Genomic DNA, 26,092 nt, shown 5'->3' with positions numbered 1-26,092 from the left:
GGCTGTGTCTCTCATTTCAGGCCCCCTCCTGGCAGGGAAAAGATATGTTAGGTTGATGAATTCTAATGCTTTGCTTATAGCTATGAGATGGATAGTAAATGCTTGTTATGTTAAAACTCCACATCCAATAACACGAACTAACTTCCTAATATTTCATCTGCTTTTCGCTTATTCTGATAGGATATCCCCAAGAGCTTTAAAAATAAATTGTAAAGCCTTAAAAGAGCTAGGGAAAGAAAAAGTCCCATAGTCATTTTCCCTAAAATGGAAGTCCATTATGTATAGAATTTTGGAAAACATTTACACCTACAGCTCTTGCCAATCTTTAGTAATAATACTTGTTCTCCACACACCTGTCACGTCCATGGTGATTTCTCATGAGAATACTTCTGTGGCTGTATAGTGGGGAAGACTGTATTCAGAGTCGAACTTTATTTAATAAATTGGCCTGTCTACTGCTCAATCTTGCACATTATTCCAACTCAACATTTTAGTTTGAACTATTCGAATTTGCCAGTATTAGACCATTTTTGAGCTACTAAACCAGCAACTCTATATGGTTTAACTTAAAACTTCCTACAGTTCCCATACCTTTGCACACATTTTCTGCCCATCTAGAATGCTGTATTAGTTCCCTAGGGCTGCCATAACAAAGTGCCACAAACTGGGTCGTTCAGAACAACAGAAAGTTATTGTCTGGAGTTCTGCAGGTCAGAAGTCCAAAATCAAGGTGTTGGCAGGGCCGTGCCCCCTCGGAAGGGAGGGATCTGTTCTAGACCTCTCTCCCAGCTTCTGGCAGTTCCTTGCCTTGTGGCAGCATAACTCCAATCTCCACATGGCGCTCTCCCTGTGTGGGTTTATGTATCCAAATTTTCCCTTCTTGTAAGGACACCAGTCACAATGGATTAGGGGCCAACCCTGCTCCAGTATGACCTCATCTTAATTAATTACATCAGCAATGACCCTGTTTCCAAATAAGGTCACATTTTGAGGTACTAGAGGTTAAGACTTCAACAGATGAATTTGGGGAGGACACCATTCAACCCATAACGTATGCCTTCTGGCCCCTCCCTAACATCATCTCTCTCAGTGGATTGACTCAGCCCAGACAGGGCTTATTTCTTCCTCTAGAGAATCTTCCCTGGTGGCCTCTTTCCCCACCCACCACACACCTGTGTTCCCCCCACACTGGGTTGGGTGCCCCTCCGCAGCTCCCAGTGATACACTTGCCCCAGTGTGGTGGTGTCTCTGCTCACATGTCTCTCCCAGATTCTAGGAGACAGAGAACAAATATTGTTTATCTCTGCATCATTCTCCAAGCCTGGCGTATAGAAAATGCTCTGTAAAGTGCTAGGTCACCTAGTGGACAAACAAATGAATGAAATATATGAACAAAAGCCACCCTGCAGCCCATCTATGCATGGGTTCTGTACTTTATGCACGTCCTATTCATAGAAACGGCTGGTCAATGTGCCTTCCTTTTCTGGAAGACATGAAATTGGCAGAGAATTAAAATCATGGGCTTGGTATTTGCCAGGTCCTAGATACACGCACTATCTCACTAATCCAACAATATATTGATGGAAATATTGTGATTATCCCCATTTTACAGATGAGGAATCTGAGGCTCAAAGTTCAGGTCCCACTGGTGATGTGAGCGCTCTGCTGGAGGACTCTGAGTCTGTGCTCGCTCCACTGTATCACCTGACTTGTTTGGACCAGCAGCCTCAGGTCCCTTCTCCTGAGGAAGGCCTTCACCTCTTTTTTCCTGATGCATTAGTGGGTCTGAGAGGCCCTGCTCTGCAGGAGCCCAACTGGTGTGGAGCCCTCCCGCTCCACTGCCTCTGCCCCCGCTTCCACACTGGCCTCCACGTCCCAGAGGGCTGGCTCATGGAATCATCAGGTCCTGGTCCAGGAGGCCCCCTGGCTGCCTTGTCTGGACTGTGCTGGTTCCACCCAGTGCCCTATTGTGACCTGGGCATCAGGCTGGGCTGTGAGACTGCAGGCACGGAGAGCAAGGCCCTGACTCGGTCCTTCTGAATTGAATATGCGCAGTCTCACCTGAAGCTCCTCCATCGACTCGAGTGAAGACCAGGGCCGATGACAGGACGGACGGACAGAAGAGCGGTGCTTCTGCTGCCAGCCGCCCTGCTGCTTCCCTGGTCTCACAGTGGCCTGGCACGTAGGTCTCTCATGGTGTTCTTGGGTCTGTGCCTCTCCGGGGCTCTCTCTCCTCGGCGGCCGGGAGAATCACTTGGGGAGCTTGTTCAAAAGGTCAAGTTCTAGGATGCTGATTCTGTAGTACTGGGTGGGATCTGAGGAACTGCACTTTTAATAAGGCCCCTCCAGTGAATCTGATGCCGGGGCCCCTGGACCAGACTTTCAGATCATTGCTCCCCACGCACTCCCAACTTTAAAGTTACATGTGGAGAAGCCATGTGTGCGTGTGTATGTGTGTGTGTTTGTGTATTTCACATCTATGTTAGGTACCAGAGTTTTCCAGAGTGAAGGGCCAATGTAAGTAAACCGTTTGAGAGGGGTAACTAGCTGTCCATCTGGAGATGCTAACTAGCCATGTCCTGCAGCTTTAAGGTCCTGTGTGATCAGAAAAAGGAATTTCTCTGCTGCTTTCTCTTTGAAAACATCCTGAAGGATCATTTGGAGCCTAACTGGTCTAATGCAAAACATAAATAATATAACTGTAATGAAGGCAGCGTCTTAATACCTACTATGGATTCATCTCCCTGAGTCCGGAGAATTTATGGAGCCTCGTGTTATGCTGTCAATTTGCTGGTTGACAGATATCAAACCTCTATCACGTGTTGGGAGCTGTTTTAGGAGAGAGATGTTTTATATCAGAGAATGACATATTCAATTCCTACCCTTAAGCAGTTTTGCTATCTAGTGAGGGGAGGGAAGTATTAAACATAGAAATGAATAAATAAATAAGTTAATTCCAGTTCCTGTTAAATGGTATGAAGCAGATGAAACAGGCTAATGCGATGGGAGGTCTGCAGGTGGGAGTTGAGACTGTTCTAAGAGGTGGTCACGGAAAGCCTTCCTGAGATGACGACACTTGGGTTGAGACCCATCTGATGAGAAGGAGACGTATTTCCAAGCACAAGTGACAGCAAGTGCAAAGGCTCTGAGGCTGAGTGCGCGGGGCACGTTTTAGAGGCAGACAGGCCAGTGAAGTTGGGGCAGAGTGAATGGGAAGGGGCCACTGGAGAAAGACGGGCTCGTAAAGGCACAGTGAAGACTTTGGATTTTATTCTGGTTACAGTGGGAAGCCATCAGAGAGTGAGAAATGAGAGGTGCTTGAGAAAACACTCTGGCTGCTTCAGAGGATAGACTGTGTAGGAGTGGGGATGCAAGAGTGGAAGGAGGGGGACGAGTTCGTGGGCAGGACAGGATGACGGCCTGGATGGGTTTATAGCAGGGGGGATGGAGAGGATGGCTGGCGAAGGACATTGTTTGGTAAAGTTGATGGAACTGACCAATGCACTGCTCGTGGGGAGTGAGGGAAAGAGGAGACATCAAGGATAACTCTTGCCTCAGCAAACAGACGGGCGTGGTACCATCCATAGAACTGTGGAAGGCTTACAAGAAAGATGTGGAGTGGGGTCAGGTTCCATAGTTCAGTTTGGGCCACGTCAAGTTTGAGGCACCTCTTAGACGTTCTTGTGAGATACTGAGTAGGGCAGTTGGTTAATGGGCTGGGAGCTCAGTGGGGAGGCTTGAGAGGGTAAACGTGAGAGCATCTGTATAAAGATGATATTTGAAGTCTGGCTAGGATGAGATACTCTAGCCAAAGTGCATAGAGAAAGAAGTGGTCTGAGCATTAAGCCGTGAGTTTTGGAAGAGGAGGTGGATTTGGCAGAAAAGTATGAGAAGGAATGGCCACTGATGCAGGAAGACGACCAGCAGGTACATCCTTTCACTGAAATGTTGCCCAGAGATGACCCCAGATTGAACCAAAAGTCTTGGGCAAAACTCAGACTTCTTTCTCCTTGGTCCAAACTAGAATGAAACCAAATGTCATCCCTCTAAATCAATGTGGCATGAAAAAATAGGCATTAGACTGTGTTAATACTTATCTTTGCATTAAAGATGAGGATATTGAGGCACAGAGAGGTTAAATCAGTGGCTCCAAGTCACACAGCTAGCCAGTGGAGCCAACTCAGAACTTCTGACTCCCAATCTCACTCCTTCCCTCTTCACCAGGTGCCCTGCCAGCTAGGAAATTTCCAGGCTAAAACCAGTGCCTTCTGCAGACTTGAGTGGTTTCTCCAGTCATGCTTCTCTTTCTCTCATGGTGACCAATATATTGAAAGGGTCTTTTGGGGCAAAAAGAATTTCTGAGACACCCTGATGGTGCAGGCAAAGAGAAAACACTCAACTAAAAAGCTGAGATGAGACCTCCCTATCTTAATTTGTTTGGTCACATCTCTGGGTCTGGATCAACCAGTCACTTGGCAAAAATCTACAGTCTGCAGTGATTTCATTCCAGTGGAATTTGCAAGGGAAGATTTCCAAACTCCCCCACCAGGAGTTTGCTCTGTAGTGCTGGCGGACCCAAGACTTCATTTGGTTTTTTATCTACAGACTATATAAACCCCTTAGGCTCACAGGAACTCTGATAAGATTCACAACCGTGGGTCTCTTAGTTTCCAGGACAGCCCCAATTCTAATTTTCAACAAAGTTGAGCCATTGAGCATGTAAAAATATAGAAGAACTTTTGGACTTGCATAAGACTTTTCATGTAAATACATTCACGTTTCAGTCTGCATGACCACTGGCAGCCTGACATCAATATCAATACAGCATTTAAACTGTTGTACTGAAAATCATATACCTCTTAAGGAAAAATTCAGAATAAGGAAGCTAAAGTTTGCTTCAATGTTTATATAAGAAGCAAAATGAAATGAGTTGCCAAAGCAGGATGTGAAATAGACGTGGTGTGTCTGAAAGGAAGGTCTTTATAATGAACAAGAAATCAGCCAGTTTTGCCTCAAAAGCAATGATGGGGATAATACTACTAGCCAACCTTCAAAAATGCCTGTCATGCTTGCTTCCGACTAGTCTCTGGGGCTCATTTGGGGCTTTTAACAATGATGGATGTTAAGAACCATATATATCCTAAAATAGATGTTTCTGAATAAAAGTGGCATTTTCATTACAAAAAAAAAAAAAAAGAATTTTAATAAAAATAGTTATGTTTTATATTAATGTAATTTAAGTAAAAATGTTTCCCCCTCGTCATTTTAAACTGTAAAAGTAGAGTATTTTAGAACTGGGAAAAACCTTAGAGATGATTTTATTGAGTCCCCTCATTTTAAGGTGAGAAAATTGAAGAACCTAGAGGTAGCCTATTCCACTATAGAGAATTCTATGAAGTGCATTTTTATATTGAAAAATATACAAATTCCCTGGACTCCCAGGGACTCCCCTAAATTAACCACAGGCCCCAGATTGTCCAGGTCACCCTCAATTCTGTGTAACGTCCAACAAAGTGGAATGTAAAAGTACGGCAGAATTTTTATACTGTAAGATCTTTTCATGCCAACATATGCTTTTCACCCACTGACACTGGATCTGAGCAAGTCTGATACCACGTCTTTAAGAAAACCCTGCAGAAGTCTGAAGGCCCGTCCTTTTATGTTCCCTATAATCAGGCTTCCCAATATGCTAGTTACTCACCTCTGAACACGCTCCATTTGTTAATGCTATTCTTACACCTCGAGCCCCCAGACCAATGACCATCAAATGCTAAAGTCTAGGAAGTGGCGTGCTTATCGGTCAGGTCATCTCATCAGCATCTTGTGGTTGATATTTTCATATGAAAAACTTCCAAGTCAAAGCTCCTCTCACAACCTCGAGTTTGGGATCTATTATTTTTTTTGACTGGAGTTGCAAGACTTTATTTCTAGTCCTTGTTGAGTTCAGTATTGACGGTTCATGCCCAGGATTCAGATGTGATCAGATAGTTTTCAATCTCTATTCTGTAATCTATTAAATATTAGTTCTTGCTCAGTTTTGTGTCATGCATTATTATGCACTTTTTTCCCCAAGTGTAAGACGACTTTTTACCCATTTAAGTTTTAAAGGCATCTGTTAGTACCAGCTTGGCTTGGTATCCTACTGCCGCTCCAACACCTCCGAACCGTCAGCAGAAACTGCTAACAGATCTTGCTTTCTCTTTTGTGTTGAACATCTTGTTCTACACAGAGGATGGCAGACTGCCACTGCCCACCAATCAGATAGCTCTCCAGGTGAAACCTTCTTCCCACCTCACTCAGAAAGCCTCCCTTCCAGGATACAGTCAATGATCAATGCTTTAGATATAATATCTCAACCAGTTGGATGTTCGCCTTAGAGAGAAATCATCCAAACCACATACCATCATTTTAGCCAAATAAGATTCGCAAAGAATTGAGTGGATGATTTGTCGAAATATAGACATACCATGCAAGCTACGAGCAAGATGAATAAACAACTGGGCTTTAGAACCAGACATACCTGGCCGAAAAATCCCCATCTGTCTCTTGTAAGCTGAATGGTCTTGAGCAATCACGTGATCTCTCCAAGATAGTTTCTTCATCTGTGAAATGGGGATAACAAACCATAGCTCAGAGGTTTGCTGGCATTATTAAGTGTCTCTCACACACACAATACAGAGGCTGACTCCTGGTAGGTGCTCAGTAAGTGGCTATCATTATGTAGCAAAAAGATTAATATATGGGGCTTTTAAATTATTAATCCAATTTGACTACTAATCATTGGTAATTTTGTTTAAATTTTCACAAATTATTATTTTAATTAAGTATTTAAAAAATTTTCCAGAGATCCAACATTGTTTTATTGTATATTAAGTCCAAGATTCCCTTGTTGGCTCTGAAAATTCAACCTTTTCATCTGAGATTGGGCTGCAGGTTCCTTACAACGTGTGCCCTTCCTTGACAGGAGCAATGGGAATCCCTCATAGAGATTACAATTTAGCGGGGGAGGTAGACTTTAACAGTTTCACAAATGCTTCATCACCGTTGTTAGTGTCCTGAGGGGAAGGTGGGGTGTTGAGTAAGAAAGTTATACTGAGGGTAGCTGGTGTAATCTTAAAAGGCAAGGAAGGAGCTAAGATATGAGGGATACACAGGAATTAAACAGGCAAAGAGGAGCGAGACAGATGAGGGAGGAGCCTCTCTTTCTGGCAGGAGCACGGGGAAGAGCCCCGAGGTAGGAAGGAGCAGGGCACTTCCGGGGAGCTGAAGGGCCAGGGAAGTCAGAGGACAGAAACCCAAAGGCAGCGATGAGAGGCAGCAGTGGTGGTGGCGACGTGCAAAGGTGGCGGTAAAACGTGTAGTGATGAGTGGTGTGATTGACGGTGACGTGTGGCGGGGACATACATGGCGGCGAGGCTGTGTGGTGATGGTACCATGTGTGCTGCAGAGACAGTTTGAATAGATACACCTCTCAGATTAGACTCTTCTGTGAAATATTATGAACGTCATGGACTTTTCTCCCCAGGTATAAGTACGGTTAACACTTAGGCAGTTTGCCCAGTGGTTATGAGGACAGACTCCAGAGCCAGACTGCCTAGGTTCAAATCTTAGCTTAGTCATTTATTAGCTGTTGGTCTTGGCCAGTTGTCCTAATGGTAAACTTGCCTTTGTGGTCTACCCTTTAAAATGAGATGATGATAATTTCAACTATCTTGTGAGGTTTGTACGAGAATTAAATTAATTAATTTAGACAAAACAGAATGGTGCCTGGCAAAGAGTAAGCATTCAACATTTTAGATTTTATGATGTTTATTGTTTCCCATTACTCAGATGATGTTGGAAACCCATTAGAAGCTGTCAAAACAATCCTGTCACATAGGAAATGCCAAAATTTTAATTTCTCTCAAGGTGCAATTGGGATGATCTTTAGAATTAAAATTGGGTGAAACACGGTGGTGCCATAAATCACAATAGAAAATGCAGGAAAGGAATCAGTTGGGAAAGGAGGGGCGGGGCAATTTCCCTTGGGCTTCCCTACTAGGGTGCAAGAGCAAGATCCGGCCCCAGGGCTTGTGGCTGTGTGCCCCTCCCCACAGGCCCTCAGACGGAGACCCTTCCAAGAAGCACAACTATGGTGAAGGCACTCAAAAGTACAATCTCATAATTGCGGTGCCCTTGGTAGGCGTGGAGGGTATTGTTTTTGTTTGATGGATCTCCCACCTGGTAGTAAACTGGCTGAGCCACTGCTGTCTGTGTGCTGGGGGGGTGAGAAAGGGGCATCATACTTAAGTGTCTTCCAAGCCAACCAACCTTGACTGTTGGGCTCTGTGTCTCTCCTCCCTCTTCCTTCTTTCTGCTCTTAGTGAAATGTGGTCAAAGATTAACCAGTTCTGAGAAGTCAGAAGCTTTGGATATCATAGGCGGGGTACCTGCAGACATTGTAGATTTCCCATGGCAGATGCGTATCCTTGACAGTGGGAATCATCTCTGTGGAGGATCGATCCTCAGTGAGTGGTGGATTCTAACTGCAGCCCATTGCTTCAAAAACAAAAATAAGTAAGTGTTGCAGATAGAATTTGTTTTTCAAACCAGTGTGGTAGAATATTTGCCCCGACATGCCTATTATTCATGTTCATCAGCCATAAAACAAAATACCAGGAGGTAGACACCTGTGTTAAATATCACACTTTGCAGGTGGAAAGAAACCGTTCTCCTCCTAGGGTGTTGCACAGCTTGCTGTGTGGGACGTACACTGCAGAGCAAATGTTCCTTGGGCTTCTCAGCATTTTGCTAAGTGCATGTAGTCCTGGCCCAAACTCCTAGAGAGTCCTTTCCTAAGCATTTGCTCTCACTCAGGGAGAAAGTGGGCTGACAGAGATCACGGAGTTGGGGAACTCATAGAAGGATTAGGCCCCGAGGGCAGGGTGCCAGGCCTGGCTGCATGGCAGAAGATGCTGTCTGAGTCCCAGCCTACAAAATATTTTTGCAAAACTTCCAAGGCGTCTGTGATATAGCCAGTCAGCTTTTCTTGCAAATCAAGGTCAAGTCCCTCAATTACTTATGCCATAGTATGGCTTCCAAGACATTTGTTGATGAAATTTACAAGTGAATTTGCCCAAGCAAAAAGCCATCAGGGCAAGAGCTGGTTGGCCAGAGGGCAGGCTGGGCACTCAGGTCAGCCTCCTCCTCCCTGGCTCCGTGTCAAGTGCAGAGCCGCAGATGCTCTCAGGATCACAGTCTCACACGAGTGCAGTTATTTTCTCCTAAGGCTCACCTTTCACCCTCCCACCACTTACCTATTTTCTCTTTCTTTTGTTTTGGAATAAGATCTACCTTGGAGGTCGTACATGGTAAAGGAAATCTTGACACCGAGAACTTGACAAAGATACAAGTGGACAAGCTAATTACTCACTATTATTTTGACAGCTGGTTCTACATTAATGACATAGCTTTGCTGTTGCTCAAATCCCCACTGAACTTGGGTGTCAAGAAGGTACCCATCTGCCTTTCAGAGGTCACTGACATAGAGAGATGGAGAAACTGCTGGGTGACTGGATGGGGCACTACTAGTAAGTTACTATAGCCCAGCGGGGAGGGGGCGGCACCTTGGCTGAGGTTTGCAATGAGAAGCAAAGTCTGGAGGCTCTGCTGGCCTTAGGAGGTCTGCCTCGTGCACCTGGGCTCTTCCGGTTCTCAGTTAAAGTCCCACGATGACCCTTCTGTTCAGTCCACATGGGAGCCATCCTCCCTGGGCGCGTGTAGCAAGTTTTAGGTCCATGTTGTGAAACAGGAACCCTAAACAGGGCCTCAGGGAAAAGCCAGGCAGAAGTGTTCAGAATCTTCAGGGTGACTTGGAGGAACGTGGAGGGACATACCAATGGGAAAAGGGGCTGGGCTCCGGGAAGTCCACTCCAGTGTCAGCCAGAGCAGCTCCATTCCAATTGATGGGGCCAGTTCCGCCCCCTGTGATAAAGGGCTCTGTGGCTAAAATCTCTGAAAACCACAGATCCAGGCCAAGGAGGAGGGGATAAACCGAATGTAATTTGTCCTTCTAGAGTCAACCTGTAACCTACTCCTGCCAGTTTGCCCAGCCAGCCCACAAAATGGTGTCCTCTTGTCTTCCTTCTTGGTGAACGTGACTTTCCCCATAATCAACAGAGCAGGAAAAGTCACATTCCACTCGGTGCTGCCCTTCCAAGGAGGCACCCAAATGGCTCTACATGGATTCCCACGTGGTCCCAAAACTCAGAGCTGTGTTAGATTCCTCCTTGGGAATTGCCCTTAGAAGCTTTTCAATAGCTTCAAAAACAAGGCCACCTTCTTAACTTAGAGTTCCTCATGCTTCATTTACCTCATTTTCTTTGAAACTCCTCTATGATTCAGGCAGTGTTGTAGGCTCCGGGGATTCAGCAACATACAAAGAGGAACACATCCCCATCTTCGGAAGTGGACATTCTAGGAGTTGGGCTCAGCTAGAGCCCACAGGCAGTGAACTCCTCAAGGACCCCGACACGAGCTTCAAGCCCATCTTTTTGTGCCGTGGGTCCCAGGACAGAACTTGTCATTGTGGGTTCTCTTTACATCCTCATGGATTTGAATGAAACTCCTTTTTAGGACCCTAGCTGGAACCTGGCACCCTCGGCAGGGTGAGAAAATAGTTCACTGAGGCTGAAATCCAGTACAGACCCAGTCCTAGGAGCTCTTGATTCAGAGAGGGTGGGCTCAAGAGTCTCCCGGACACCCCTCCTGCCCCCTCCTCACCCAGTCCAAATTTGGGTCATTGCCGGGGCCACAGAGCAGTTCCCTTGTTGTTGAGGTGAAAAGACATGATGTGGGTGGGTCCTCCACAGGGACCACGTTGAGCTCAGGGTCCTCTCCCCATCTGCTTCTTCTTTGGGTCAGTTCCTAAGCGAAGTACGGAAACAGCGCTCCGGAAAGTCAACATCCAGCTGATCGAGTGGGAAACATGCTTCCACACGATGCCTCTGCTCACCAAGAGCATGCTGTGCGCCGGCGACCTTCAAGGTGGGAAGGACACCTGCCAGGTAACATAGCTTCTCCATGGCCTGGAGAGGGGCTGCCCCAGAAAGCTGGCCAACAGTGCCGGGCTACCTGGCTGCCCTCTTTCTCCTCTGGATAGGAGGTGGATTAAAACAACAGAAACGTGTTCTCTCCCAGAGGCCAGAAGTCCAAAATCAAGGCATCGGCAGGGCTACGCTCCCTCTGGAGGGTCTAGGGGAGGATCCTTCCTTGCCTTTTCCGGCTTCTGGTGGTTGCGGCAACCCTGGGCGCTCCTTAGCCTGTAGGTGCAGCCCTCCGATCTGTGCCTCCATCTTCACAGGCCTTCCCCCCTGTATGCGTGTGTCTCCTCTCCTCTCTCTTCTTATAGGGATACCAGTTATTGGAGTAGGGCCCATGCTAATCCCGTAGGACTTCATCTTAATGGAACTAATTACATCTGCACAGATCGTATTTCCAAGTAAGGTCAAATTCTGAGGTTCCAGGTGGACATGAATTTGGGAGGGATGCTCTGCAACCAAAGGCAGGCTGTGCAGGCCAGCGGTTAGGGCTGCAGGCTCCCTTAGCTTCCCTCCCAGCTCCTCTACTCACTGCCTGGAGTCCCCTCTGTGCCTGTGCCTTTTCAGATTTCCCCATCTGTAAAATGGGACTACTAAGAGTCCTCTTAGGACTGCTGTGAAGATAAAATGAGTCAATGCACAAAAGCATTTACAGGAGCATGGCGCAGAGGAGGGTCATGGTAAACACTACGAATATTGTTTTCTCCATCATCATCTCTTACATCTGTTCAGTGCTCAATAGCATACAAACTGCTTCCACAAATACGTCAAACTAGCTCTAGGAAGCAGGCCTATTTTAGATGGGAAAAGGAGGACCAGGAAAGCTGACAGCCTTGCGGAGGACACACCAGCAAGGTAAATTACAGACCCCGAGTTCCCACCAAGGCGCGCTGACTTCAGGGGTGAGAGCCATCTTTTGGGTTCCAATAGAGACAGGGCTCCAAATCCAGCAGCCCAGCACGGCCCCGCCCAGATGTGCCTGGTTTACCAACCACAAAAATGGTGGGAGCTGCCAGTGAGTACAGGCTTGCTCTATATTAGGGCCAGGCATAGTGCTTTATAGGTGTCATTTGCTTACCTTCACACCGTGGTCCTGCAGGAGAGGTACAATCATCACCAGCATAAAAACGAGCCTCAAAACGCTGAAGAAAAATTTCACATTCTCTCAACTAAGTATTCACCCTGGGATCTGAACCAAGGTCTGTTTGCCTCCAGAAATTTAAATTCTTAACTGTACATCTTTCACATAGATCCCCTCATCCCTAGAGAAGCGAGTGTAATTCTTTATTTTAAAGAAAGGTCATGGGAATTTCCAATGACTTCAAAGAACTGGATGAAGAACAGTTTGGTTCAAAGGAAGCTGATGGGCACAGCAATTTGTTCATGATAACAATCTGGTTTAAAAAAAACCAAATAAACCCATATCCTATTTGGGGGGCGTTGTTGTTTGTTTTGTATTTGGATTTTTGGCATATCATTAAATGGTGCTTCTTTCTGACTCTTCTATGTGTTACTTAATATTTTCAAAAATAGATCTTTGTAAGCTGTGAGACACTATGTACCGCCGGATCCTATTTCTGTAAAATAATAATGACGTGTACGTATTTGCATACATGAGGATGTGGAAAGTTACATTTGGCTGAAGAGTTGCCTCTGCATGGTTGAAATTAGAAATGTTGTTTATTTCACTTATTTATTTCAGTACACAGTAAAGAAAATTCCAGGGGTATAGAGGGGTGTACAGTGAAGAGGAAGTTTACCTCTTACAATTGTTCTCCTGTTCACTCCCCAGAGAAACAATGTTAACTGTATCTTACCTGAAAATTCTTCTTATACACAATCGTGTGTGTGTGCTTATATATAAATTTACTTATATAATTATGGGTATTCTTCATGTTCTTTTTCCATATCCCAGTTTTCTGATTTTTTGATGAAGATACATTCTTCTTTTTTTTTTTTGAAGATACATTATTCTTTAGTAGAAAATTTTAAATGGTCTAAAATGTTCGGGGGCATGAAAGGTAGTGCATTCCTTCATTTTCATGTCAATGATGTCTGCTCCACCTGTGCTTACTTGGCAATCTCTTTCATGATGCTTTAAAATTTGTAAATTGTTTAAAATTTGATGTTTTGAACCACAATCTAACATTTTGACACAATTTTTGTACTTTTTGCATTCTGTATATACAGTCTGTATGCCTGCTGTCTTCAACCAATGACCTAGTATAAAGCATAATGGCTTTTGGGTTTCAGTTTTTACTTTTTGCTGTCGTGAACAACACAGAAAGAGCAAAATGAGGTCTTTCTGGGGAAACTGAAAGAATTCTGAAAAACAAAAAAGTGCTTAGAGGCAGAACGGATTAGAAAACCACTCCTTGGTATATCAGAATGAATGCATGTTACTGGATGATAATGATGATAGTGACGATGGATATTTATTTTTTGACCAAATTGTCATTCATCACCATTGCTTTTGACCAAACTGTTCGCTCCCTTTTCTGACAGTCACAGAGCTGGGAGTATAGGCATGTTGTTGGAGAGCCGAACCAAAAGTAGAAACATCCACCCGTCCTCCAATGACACCATAAGTGCTTTGTGCCTCGTGCCAGGCGCCCACCCCTCAAGAGGCTGTAAGAGCAACTTGCCACCATCCCTTCCACTCCCAAACAACTCTTCTCTCCTAGGGTGACAGTGGGGGGCCTCTGGTTTGCCAGAAAAAACCCAGCACAAGCAAATGGTACCAGCTGGGCATTGTCAGCTGGGGAGTGGGCTGTGGCCGGAAGAAACTGCCTGGAGTATACACGAAGGTGTCTAGTTATCTGTCATGGATTGAGAAGGAGACCAAGCTGTCAAAAAGGCCCTACAAGCATGAACCGGACTCCGGGGACAGTTTGCTTCTATCACCCTGGGCCATCTTGTTACTGTATCTTGTGATGTGTCTATTATCCCCGTGATTAAACACTGCATTGCCTCACAACCAAGTGTCCTTCTCAGTCTGTGGAGTAAGGTCAAGGGTGGGGTGCAGGTTGTGAGGAGGGATTCTCATACGAATAGCTGTGCCTGGAATAATCATATACCTATAGGAATGCTTAAAATATACCTGGGACCCACTCAGAGGCCTATGGTTCCCCTGGGACTCAGAGGCAGGTCACCAACTTCAGCTTGAGGCCTCTCCAAAGGTTTGGATGGAGCATCTTTCCACAGGGAGGGGTATGCCAAGGATCTCTGAAACAGAAGGCCTATTCTTTCCCTCTCTCACAAGCAGGTATCTTCCACAGCTTCTTTCATTTTCCATTTCTTTTGCTCCTGCAATGAGAAACATTCCAGCTCCTCGCTCCCCCTTCATTGGTAAGCTCATCCCTGAGACCTGCAGACTTGGTCTCTAGAAAGGTCCTTGTTCTTTACCCTCCTTTGCTTCTACCTGGTTCAGAGCCCCAGTAAATGCTGCTTTTGGCTCTCAGAGACCATGAGTAACAATGCTGAGATTCAGGATCAGGAAATCACTGATGTAGAAATGTCCTAGAGATGAGGTGGGAAAGAAACACACAGCTTATTGGTTTTGTTGTTATTGAGTTGTATGAGCTATTTGTATATTTTGGAAATTACGCCCTTGTCGGTCCAATCAAAAAATGGGCAGAAGACCTAAATAGATATGTCTCCAAAGAAGACATACAGATGGCCAACAGGCACGTGAAATGACGCTCAACATCACTAATTCTTAGAGAAATGCAAATCAAAACTACAATGGGGTATGACCTCACACCAGTCAGAATGGCCATCATTAAAAAGTTTACAAATAACAAATGCTGGAGAGGGTGTGGAGAAAAGGGAAGCCTCCCACACTGCTGGTGGGAATGTAAATTGATACAGACACTATGGAAAACAGTATGGAGGTTCCTCGAAAAACTAAAAATAGAACTACCATGTGACCCTGCAATCCCACTCCTGGGCATATGTCTGGAGAAATCTCTAATTCGAAAAGATGCATGCACCCCTATGTTCATAGCAGCACTATTCACAATAGCCAAGACATGGAAGCAACCTAAATGTCCATCAACTGATGAATGGATAAAGAAGATGTGGGGTGTGTGTGTGTGTGTGTGTGTGTGTATGTGTGTGTATATATATATATATATATATATATATGTATATATATGTATATATATGTGTATATATATATAAATATTACTCAGCCATAAAAAAATGAAATAATGCCATTTGCAACAGCATGGATGGACCTAGAAATGACCATACTAAGTGAAGTAAATCAGAAAGAGAAAGACAAATACCATATGATATCACTTACATGCGGAATCTAAAATATGACACAAATGAACTTATTTACAAAACAGAAACAGACTCACAGACATAGAGAACAAACTTAACGGTTACCAAAGGGAAAGGGGGTGGGGGAGGGATAAATTAGAATAAAATTTTTTAATCCTATTAACATGTCCTTAGAAGACCCTGCATGGTCTGGCTCTTCCTACCTCTCTGAGGTACTTCTCCCCAATACCTTCCTCAGTCACACTATTCCAGCCCTACTGGCCTTTCTGTTTCTCAAACACCACAAAATCCCCCCTGTCTTGGGCCATTTATGCTTCCTGGTCCTTGTAGTTGGAAAGCTTTTCCTTCAAGCACCACAGCGGGGATGCCGACAGTGGTTAGGGATAGCTACTTCACTTAAGCATTCTTGATGTGTTTAGGGCACAGCAGAATTCCAAGAGGGAAAAGAAAGAAATGGGCTATATCCAGGGGGAACCATGTCTTATTTCTTAGTCCATCTCCTGCCCCCAGAGCTCCGCTCTCCTCTCCCAACTCGTGTGTCCGTTTCTCCTTTGCATCATTCAGATCATTCGGTTCTCAACTTACGTGTCACCACCTCACGGACCTCACCGCTTCACCACCTCCCCTGACCAGCGTGGCTAACACAGCTCTGAACACAACTCCACAGCACCCAGACACAACTTAACATCTTACCCTATTCACCGTCTTCCTATCATTTCTCAGGACCAGCAATTATCTTACTTATTCATGTGTTTACCTGTTTATTGTGTACTTCCCCCACCCCTGGTCTTGAATATAAAGACTCTTAAGGGCAGGGATTCCATGTGTCTGTTCTCTAGAATAGCCCCTGATGTGATGGTTGTAATAGCTGTGTTGAAAACAGCTATTATTACTAAAGTTGCAAGGAGCTAGAGGTGGACCTGTTTCCTAAAGATTTCAATCAGATTTCCCATTTGGGGGAAAATGATTCTTAACACTTTTTCCCCCGCAAGCTCTTTGAGAGCTCTAAAATTTATCTTACAATACTTAGAAATATCCTACCTAAACAAGTAACAGACAGATGAGATATCAGACAGTTTGTATTATTAGACTGTAGACTTTTATTAGAACAAGCATTTCTCATAGCTGTGAGCAAAGCGTTAAAATTCATCAAGCTAACTCACATCTTTTCTCTGCCACGAGGAGGGCCGAAAAGAGAGAGAAAGCCCTTTACACAAATATAGGATCAGTTGAGCAAAGTATTTCAGTGAACGACTCATTGTGGCTACAAATGTTTGCAAATTTTAAGGCACTGGAGGGCAGGAGGGCTTGCGAGGTGGGACAAGGCACAGATACAGATAAAGGATGCCCTATCCCCTCCGACAATCTGCCAGCTTGGTTCCCTAGCATCCATGGCAGGCACCCAGGCACAAGAAGGGTGAACACTGATTATTCATTATTCTCATTCAGACACCAAATGATCCAAAAAATTTCACAGCTCTCCTCCCACCATAACTTATTAGAAGATAAATTACATGTTATCAACCTGCCACTGCACTTCATGTAAATTATACCTCAATAAACCAGATTTTTATGAATGCCTTTGTGTACTTCAAAAAGCAACTGATGTGAATGAACCACAAAAGAACTGCCCGATTTGTTGGAAGCATTTTTGCTGTGACCTCAAGGGCTGACCATGTGGGAAGAAATTACTTTTTAATACCCAGCGGGCAGGACACTCCGGTGCCCCCGAGGCCGCAGTACCCGTTGGGGATCTTGCTCAGGTACTGCTGGTGGTAATCCTCCGCGTAGTAGAAAGTCTGTCCCTCCCGGATGTCAGTGGTGATCAGGCCAAAGCCGTGCTCTGACAGAACCTGTGGAGGGAAAGGCGCCATCAGGACCCGAAGCGCAGGGATCCTGGGAAGGAGGAGGGCCAGGAGGTCAGGATGGGAGGGGCAGACACGTGGCTGGGGGTGTGCAGTGGTCCTTGGGGCCCGGGCTCGGCCACTTCCCTGCTGGGTTATTCTGGGCAACCATCTCCCTTCGTGGGCCCCAGGGCGCTGGGGTCTGAAATCCGGGTTGGGTTTGATTGGGTTTGGTTCTGACTGTAAGTTATGCTCTACCCTCTACACCACCTCTGCCCCCGTGGGTGTGGGGAGCCCTGGTTTAGGCCCTGTGGGTCTGTGTGAAGCCACCCTGTTTCCAGGGGAAGCAGCAGGGCCGTGTGGCTCCCCGACTGCCCGGGGGAGGCTGGGGTCCCTGAGGGGATGTGCGCCTGGCTGCGGTGAGAGGGGATGGCAGGGCAGGAGTGGGTGGGGAGGCTGCAGCCGCACCCAATGCCGACCCCTCTGCCCCCTCACAGGCTGGACGGAGGATCCCCCTCGCCGGCTGTGGCTCTGGGCAACAGGGACCCTGCCAGGATGCCCTGGAGGGCAGGGGCCACCTGGGGTCCGGGCTCTGCCACTCCAGGCTGGAGCCTCTGGGCAGTGAGGGCAGGGGAGGAGGTGGCCTGAGGGCCTGGTCGGCTCCTCACTGCCCTCTGTGACCCACTTTAAGGCCTGGTGGCATCTGCTGCCAGGCAAGGAACACATGTAAACACCAGTGGGGGAGGAGAGCGGAGCTATTTGGGGCAGGAGACGGATGAAGAACTAGTCATTGTTCCCCGTGGATCTTAGCCCGTTTCCTTTCCCTTTTGGATTTCAGCTGTGCCCTAATTCTTTCCTGGTACAGGCTGCTCGGGGTATCTGAGCGCAAGGCCGCAGAGACTCCACCCGGGTTCACTGATTCCATTTTGGACAGGGGTGCGTGGCTGAGCCCCAACTTGTGTTTTCATGACGGAACTGACCAGGCTCTGACCGTCGTTGGTCCATTTAAGATGAAGTCCTCAAATTGGCACAGCACAGGGAATCCAATTTAATACTCAGCACGAGTCACTGATTTTCCCTGAGAACCTTCACCTTCTTTCTGAATCTCCTCCCAGCCCTCTGAGCCAGAATGAGGCTGACTGCGGACCTGACGCCAGGCAGGCCCAGGAGGGGTAAAGGAAGGATCCTCACTAAGGCGGGCGGGTTGGATCCCGCAGCTCAGAGGCGGCCAGTTTCCTTACAAGGGTTAGAAAGGAGAATGGGGAGCCATTCTGACTTTAGTTTTGGCAGTTTTTTGTAAACGAGCAATTATCGAGGGTTTACCACATGTCACGCTCTGGGTTAACTTCAGCCTCACAGCAGCTGTCTGAAGGGAGTATTGATGCTATTGTTATCGTCCATATTTAAAAGTCTGTGTCCGATACTGCGTCTTGGCCCCTGACATCCTCGGCTCGCCCTGCTATTGCATTGGCTGCAAGCTGGGAAACTGCATTTCCCACATCCCACCGCCAGCCGCGCCCCGGTTTAGATCCCACCGATGGGAGAAGGGCATGTGACAGCTGGCGGGTAAATCCACGGAGAAGCTGTTATCGGCCAGGTGCAGCTGTGGGGACGGGCACGAGCACCGGCAGAGAGCAGACCTGGGGCTCTGACAGCTCCCCCTGAGAATCATTCACTCCCGTGCTGCAGGCAATCAAAGCCAACGCAGTGATTTCCAGCCACTTCTGTAACTTCGTGACATCTTGAAATCCAGAGGTGCTGTTCCCTGACCTTCACTCCAACAGCCCTTCAAATGATTCTGGAAGCACCAAATTCCCTTTGTGAAACCCGCCCCGCTTAAAATGTCTCCAACACTTTCTGTTTCTGTGATGAACCGCGATGAACATGGCATTTAGTGTCAGGAATGTTTTCCGGAACCAGAACCTGCGCGAGCACGAGAGCCGGGATTGGTTAACTCTCTGGTCAGACTTCGAGTCGGGAGTGACCTCATCCTGGCTAGTCCTCTCCGCGGGCCTCCTCCCCACTCGCCGCCCTCCCGCCTGCCCGCATCTGTCTCCCTCACAAATGGCCATCCTCCTGGTACGAACAAGGACGGCCTTCCCGAGGCCCTGGAGGCCGCAGCCGCCGTCTCCAGAAGCTTCTTTTCCCCGAGGCAGGGAGGCCGGTGCCAGTGGGCGCTATTGCCCGGCTACACTCCGCCTCTCACGCCAGCTCCGAGCGACCCCTGCCCACGACCACCCCAGGGCAGCATCCTTCCGGGAGCAGCGAGAAGAGAGGTGTGGGGAGGGGGCTGCAGTACCAGGCTCCACCACCAGATGGCAGAAAAAAACCGAGACTAAAAAGCGATGAAAACCCGCAGGAGACAGACCCACACGCTGCCCTCTTGCACCTCCCATTAGGCTGGGACGTTCAGGCCACGTCTGCTCTGCGGTGGACGTCGCCCCCGTACACTGGGCCAGCAGCTTCCAGGCTGAGGCCTCACTTAGCACGGGGCTGTCCTCAACCTTGCTCTGAAACTGGGGAAAGGGGACAAAAGCGCCCAAAAGAAACTGGATGTAAAACAGAAGAAGTGGGAAAACGAAAACGCTATCTTGTCTCTATTTCCCTCCTTCCCAGAGCCCCGGCCCTCTGCTTCCTCACTGGCATCCGGAGGGACACACACACACACACACACACACACACGCACACGCACACCCTAGAGCTGCTGGGAGAGCTGGCTGCTGGTAATAGGAGCAGCCTCCTTAAACCCTGATCTCTGGGAGAACCTGCAGGCTCTTCCCTCTTCCTGCTGGGTCCCACCCCACCTCCTCAGCCTCACTCCCTCCCCGTTTTCTAGCTCTTTCCTTTCCCTCTCTGTGTACTATTTTCTTGGGTTGTGTAGACCCCTACATATTTCCTGAACATTCCATTCCCTTGCACACTACCTCCTTAGAATGTTCCCTCTTCTCTATGGCACGAACTCCTACCCACCTCTCAGGACCCAGGTCAAATGTCCCCACCTGTATAAAACCTTTCCTGATTCATTAGGGCTGAACTTACTCCATCTTCCAGGCTCCCACGACACTACCACCCCTTATGGCGCTTGAGACATCGCATCGTAATTATCCACTTCCACTCCCCTCTGGCATTACACGTGCTGGACCGCGTGCTCCTTGACATTATGGACTGTCTTGTTTCTCTACCTCATCTCAGCGCTTAATGTATCAATATAAGAAATGAGTGAACGAGTCTTGGGGATCTCTTGGCGCTCCTCTTAACCTTTGGGTTTCCACCTGTGTCCCTGCTGCTGCCTCAAGCCAAAGCACTTCCCTGGGGACCTGAGAAGGAGCAGCGAGGAGGAGCTCGGGGACCAGGAAGCTGAGTCTGTCCATCACTTTCCTTGTCACAGACTCTCGGCCAGTTCCCCAGGACGGGTTTACTCTTTAGACCATGCGTTGCAGTGGCCGTGTCCGTGGAGAGAGGGCCAATCATCTTCCACAGAAGGATGGCCTCAGCATCACCTGCAGCTCCTGAAAAACCCCTTTCACTCTTTGGGGGTGGGGGTGACTGAGGTGATGGGGGTGGTGGCGGAGCAGGAGGAGGTGGGCGATGAAGACCGGGTTATAGATGGTCCCTCTGGCCCCCAAAGTCCAGTGGTTAATCTGGCCTCATGCCCAAGCTGTGCTGGTGTTGATGGGTGCACCTCAGTCTCCAGACCCTTCTCCTACAGCATCTCCATACGCCAGGTCCCCAATCAGTTACTGGGGGTGTCATAAGTAATTTGTGACTGATAACGGCTGTGTCGTTGTTTGTAACTTACTTTTCCTTCATGAATTAGGGCAGATGGAAGGCTACCCCGATCCTCGCATCATTCCCGCTCACCTGCCCACTCGCGTGGGAGGGAAGGGAGTGTCAGGAGAGCTGGAACATGTGTGGCCTCCCCCATCGTCCACAACAGGGACCACACCAATGACAGGCCATTCCTGATTATAGAAATGATGAATCACATCACCCACAGAGGTTCCTGGTATCTTATAAAAAGGAAGCTGTACCCATGAGAGTGGGCTGCCCATAGGAAAATCATGGCAGATAAAGAGCTGAAAGCAGCTGCAGCAAACGCTCTGGACTCAAGCACAGCCAACCTCTCAGGATGCATCCCTGGGGGCCCCCAGGCTAGCGGGCCCTGCCTCCAGACCGGGCTGACGTTGCCCCAGGAGACTGTGTTCTTCCTTCAGACTCTACAGAGCCACCTTTGAAACGGAGTGCAGAGTGTGAGGTCAAAGTGACCCCCCCAGATGGCCCAAACCCCCATCAGATGCCTCCAGGAAACACCCTCTCTCGCTGGTCAAACCCCAGGCCCAACTCATCCTTTGTCACTCCAGGCTCCGGGGCTGTTCACCCACTGCCATTCAGAAAGGCAGCCCTGCACACCCACTTGCTCTGCTCAGTTCCTCACCAGGACCAGCCCCCGAGGAGGAGCTACTGGGCCTAACTGCCCCCCACTCCCAGCCCTCATTTTTCTACCTTCCACTCTTGTTGACGCCAAAACAGTTATCTAGCTAGAGCTCCTTGTTTGTTGCATTTTATTTTTATTTTTAATTTTTTTGCTGATTTTTAAGAAGGAAGTAAGTAGGGTCTAACGTGAAATAACGCATGTCAGTGTGACACCTGGCTCAGGATCTCCTGTGAGAGGGGCACCTAGTGGAACTGATCAGATGCTTTTCTCACAGACTCTTACCTCACCCTTTTCTTAGATGGCCCCAGGAAGCCTCCTATGCCTTTATTCTCTTATCATTTTCTTCCCGGAAGCAGCTTTTCTATCTGTAAAACGGGCACAATACTTCCCTCAAAGTGCTATGATGAGTCCAAGATGGCGCAGAGCATCCTGGCACATTCTGACTACGTGGTAGTCCTGACCTACTTTCCCATCAATGCCCACCCGGGGGAAAGGAGCCCACCATCTTGCCCTCCTTAGGCAGGTCTCCATCTCCACGCACGGGCACGCCCTACTTCTGCAGCTGCACAGCCCATCTCTGTGGAGCAGGAAAAAGAGGTGGGGGTCAATAAGCTGGGGCAGAGCTCCCAGCTCCCAAGCGGTGTCTCCAGCCCGCTGGAGGAGGAGGAGGTGGCCAGGCCGTTCCCTTACAGATGTTCTGCCAGCGGGAGTGTCCTGGGCCCAACCCACCCTTCCAGGGCTGCCGGCAGGAAGCCTTTCTTTTAATAAAATCAATGAACACGTGACCTTTCTGCTTACTGCAACCCGCTAACAAGCTCACTGTTAGCGTCGCTGAGATTCTCCAGGTGCCCAGGGATACTCAGCGTATTGAGTGGAAACAACAGACTCTGAGGTCACCCTGAATGTTGCCTGGAGGCCACAGCAGTGCAGGCCGTGCTGGAGCACCAACAGGTAGGGCGAGAAGTGTATCAAGGCAGAGAAGCAGCCTCAATCCCAAGTCCTTGTGTTCATCCTGAACTGCAGTGTCTCCAAAGGGCCTCTGCACGCTCCGTAGTCCACGCGAGGCTTTCACTGACTGAAGAGGGGAGAATTATCCTCTTATTTCTCAGCGGAGGACACCAAGGCACAGGCAGAGAGGAGGCTTGCCCAGAGCCACTCATCAGTGACAGGATGAGAACCCGTCCCCTATTTCCAGCACTGCTACACGACCACCGTGGCCAGATGAAGGAGCTACCCTCCCCTTAGAGAGGGACAGGTCACTATTTCAAAATATCCAAAAGAGACCTAGACACCTATATTTGGATCATACTCTCCCCACCCTGCTCACATCCCTGGAACTCAAAACATGTGACATATTTCTTGGTCATCTCACTGACTTTCTTTAAAATTGTGGGAAAATACACATAACTTCAAATTCTCCATCTTAACCATTTTCAGGTGTACAGTTCAGTAGTGTTTTGTACATTCACATTGTTGCATGACTAGTCTCCAGAACTTTTTATCTTGCAAAACTAAAATTCCGTCCCCATTAAATAACAACTCCCCATTCCTCCCTCCCCACCATCCCTCATACCCACCATTTTACTTTTTGTTTCTGTAAATCTGACTATTTTAGGTACTCATAAATGGAATCCTACAGTGTTTGTCCTTTTGTGACTGGCTTCTTTCACTCAGCATAATGTCCTTGAGGTTCATCCATGTTGTAGCCTGTGTCAGAATTTCCTTCCTTTTCAAGGCTGAATAATATTCTGTTGTATGTATGTATCACATTTTGTTTACCCCTTCATCCATCAATGGACACTTGGTTGCCTCTCATCGCTTTTTTTTAGCTGTCAAATAACACAGCTTGCTGAATGACAAGCCCACCCCATGACAGTTACACAGATCCTTCCTGGCTTGTTTTTATCAGTTGCCTGCTGTTTTGACGTTAATCTCCTCCAAGGAAGTGAAAAAGGAGTTCAACAGTAAAAAGACTTGCTGCAAACATGTGGTTCGGTTATTCTTTATCTTGTCCCACCTCAACTGATGCCACCTATCAATGACTGCATTGTAAAGATGGAGGGCCAATCAGAGAGCTCCTCTAAGGCCCCCTGATAGACAGCTGGCATTGCCTGCCTCCCATCCACTCAGAGGGATAAATGCCCCCCCCCCCCAAATACTGAATTCCACAAACTTTCCAAGTATCACCTGATTCCAAGAGATGGCAGAAGACCTACTCCAAGTGTCAGGAAAGCAGAGTTTGCATGTTAAATGCTAGGCTCCACATCGATTTTCTGATGGATGTCAGAGGAGGGGCTTGCAGGGCCCTCCAAAGGGGCAGACGCAAGCTTAGGACGCCCTGTCTTTCATTTTCTCATTTCATCATGCTAGGAATCCTGTAGGGGTGGGGGAATAGTTATTCTGACTCCACCCACAAGGAAACTCAAAGAGGTTAAGAATCACGCTCAAATTCATGTGCCTGGAGAGTTAGTGGTGGGTCTGGGATAAGAATCCAGATCTGTCTGGCTCTGGATTTCATGCTCCTTCCCACATACATGCTGTCCCTGGAATTTGGAAATACAGGATGGGTGAGACCCCAGGGAGCTGAGTCTGCCCTGTCCTGCCACACACGTGTCTGAGGTACAGAAGGTCAGTATGAACCCACCAGGAACCTTGAGCTGGAATTCTACAGAGCAGGACAGGGAGGGGTGGGGGGGGTGGCTCTAGAGACACTGGCACACGTGTGTGTACACACGTGTGTGGGTGAGGATGTATGTACACATTTGCATGTGTGTCCTCACACGTATGTGAATACAAGTGCACATGAGAATGCCAAGTGATATACATTCAACCCCCATGTTAGATGGAGTGACCTATGGACACCTTCTCTTTTTAGAAAATATATCATCATAAAATAGAAACCCCAATTTATGATAGTGGATCTTAACATCTTGGGGGGGCGGGTCATGGATTCCCTCGAGGATCTGATAAACACCACGGACATTCTTCCCACATAAACTCACGATCAAATATTTGCTTATAATTTCAAAGTATCCTATGACCCTTTGGAGTCCACCCGTGGGCCCTGTATTCAGAACCTTTGGACACAAAAAGTCATCACGGCAACGGCCCGTCCCCCCTTCTTAGGGTGCTGGAACATGCCAGCGGCATGTCCAATGGGCAATGAACATTTTCAAGACAGTTTGAAGGCCCAATGAGAAATGGCTCTGTTGACAATGAGAAAGTCACCAGGAAGGGAGAAGTTACCTGATGAGTTCAAACCTCATCAGATGCATATTTTTTAAAGCCTCATTAAGTCTGATCCAAGCAAACCCCGTCTCCTCCACCCACCAAAAGAAATTAGCCTTACCTTAAGTGTTCGGTTTTTATATAGTTATTTGCAAACTGTAAGTGTGTTTCATTTTATTTTATGATCATTTTTAAAAGATATTTTAATGGTAAGAAAGTAGTGTCCTAGAACTGAAATCCAGTTTATGATACTGAGCCCACAGGAAATTAGCGTTTGGTTTGGCTTTTAACAGATCAACCTGAGACTGCTGCCCCGCAGGCCAACCAGCTCTCCTTTAGAGGAAAAGGCTCCCGGCAGGACCCAAGAGACCCTGATGCTGGCCTGCACTCTGCCCTCTAGTGGCAGCAGGGAGCATATACAGGCACAGCCCCTCCTTGGTTCCTACTTTGCCCTTCTGAACTGAGGGCCCTTCAGGTCGTTCCAGATCTAACTCCATCGAATCCCGTGCTATGTTTCCATCCTGCGCGTGCACGCGTGCACACACACGCACCCCCCACACACCCGTGCAGGTTTAATAAGCTCAGCCAATGCCAATGCCCAAGTCAGCAGTTTTATTCCATTGGCAGCTTCTGGCTGACCAGATTGCCATCAATCAAAACTTCGGAGAAAGGATATAAAGCGACTGGCATGGCTTTTAAATAAAACCACTCGAAAGAAAACCAGCATCTCTTCTGAGCTGAGCAGAGGCACGTGTGTTGGCAGCTCAGCACCATGCAACTGCAGTTGCGTGGGGAGCAGGTTTGCCACTGCCCGCAGTGGTTCAGCTTCAGCCACAAGGAGGCGGTGGACAGGCTGCCCGCCTCCTGTGCCGGGGAGGACCCTGGGACAACAGGAGCTCCAGGCGCTGGGCCCATGGGCACCACCCCCTGCAACCCCTCAGTGGCCGTCAGCACTTGCAAGGGCGAGCAGGAGATCCTGGGACAGAGACGTGACACGGACGAGGAGGGTGCTCGATGGGGCTGAAGCTTCTATGAGGCCCAGTCAGAGCTGCACTGACCCTTCCCAGCTCCGTGAAACCATGGGAGGCACAGGAGACAGAGAGGTGACACAATTAGGTCTAATTTGGTCCATTTACCAAACCTGCTTATGCAAATGGTGGCCTCTGGATGGAAGGATTCTGGCTTCTTAGAACAGCTGCAGCATCCTTGTGTTCTGTCCT

The 26,092-nt window shown here is 47.7% G+C and overlaps 2 protein-coding genes across 4 annotated transcripts in view; both read right to left on the bottom strand.

The window, feature by feature from the left end:
- The window catches only part of PRSS55 (serine protease 55), a 61,476-nt gene extending 52,949 nt beyond the window's left edge, over window positions 1–8,527 (bottom strand). The window contains 2 exon segments of the mRNA XM_061200753.1: window positions 6,521–6,602; window positions 8,430–8,527. Coding sequence (XP_061056736.1) covers window positions 6,521–6,602; window positions 8,430–8,453 — 106 coding nt within the window. The 5' untranslated portion in view covers window positions 8,454–8,527.
- Window positions 8,528–16,441: 7,914 nt separating this feature from the next.
- MSRA (methionine sulfoxide reductase A) overlaps window positions 16,442–26,092 on the bottom strand; it is a 379,556-nt gene continuing 369,905 nt past the window's right edge. For all 3 annotated transcript variants that reach the window (XM_061200754.1, XM_061200755.1, XM_061200757.1), the window contains one exon: window positions 16,442–17,218. In XM_061200754.1, the coding sequence (XP_061056737.1) occupies window positions 17,054–17,218 (165 nt within the window). In that variant the 3' untranslated portion in view covers window positions 16,442–17,053. The remainder of the gene's footprint in view (window positions 17,219–26,092) is intronic.

The sequence above is a fragment of the Eubalaena glacialis genome, chromosome 9 (genome assembly GCF_028564815.1).
Source record: "Eubalaena glacialis isolate mEubGla1 chromosome 9, mEubGla1.1.hap2.+ XY, whole genome shotgun sequence".
Lineage (NCBI taxonomy): Eukaryota > Metazoa > Chordata > Mammalia > Artiodactyla > Balaenidae > Eubalaena > Eubalaena glacialis.
The sequence above is the reverse complement of the archived record's forward strand: the minus strand, read 5'-3'. Positions and strand labels throughout refer to the sequence as shown.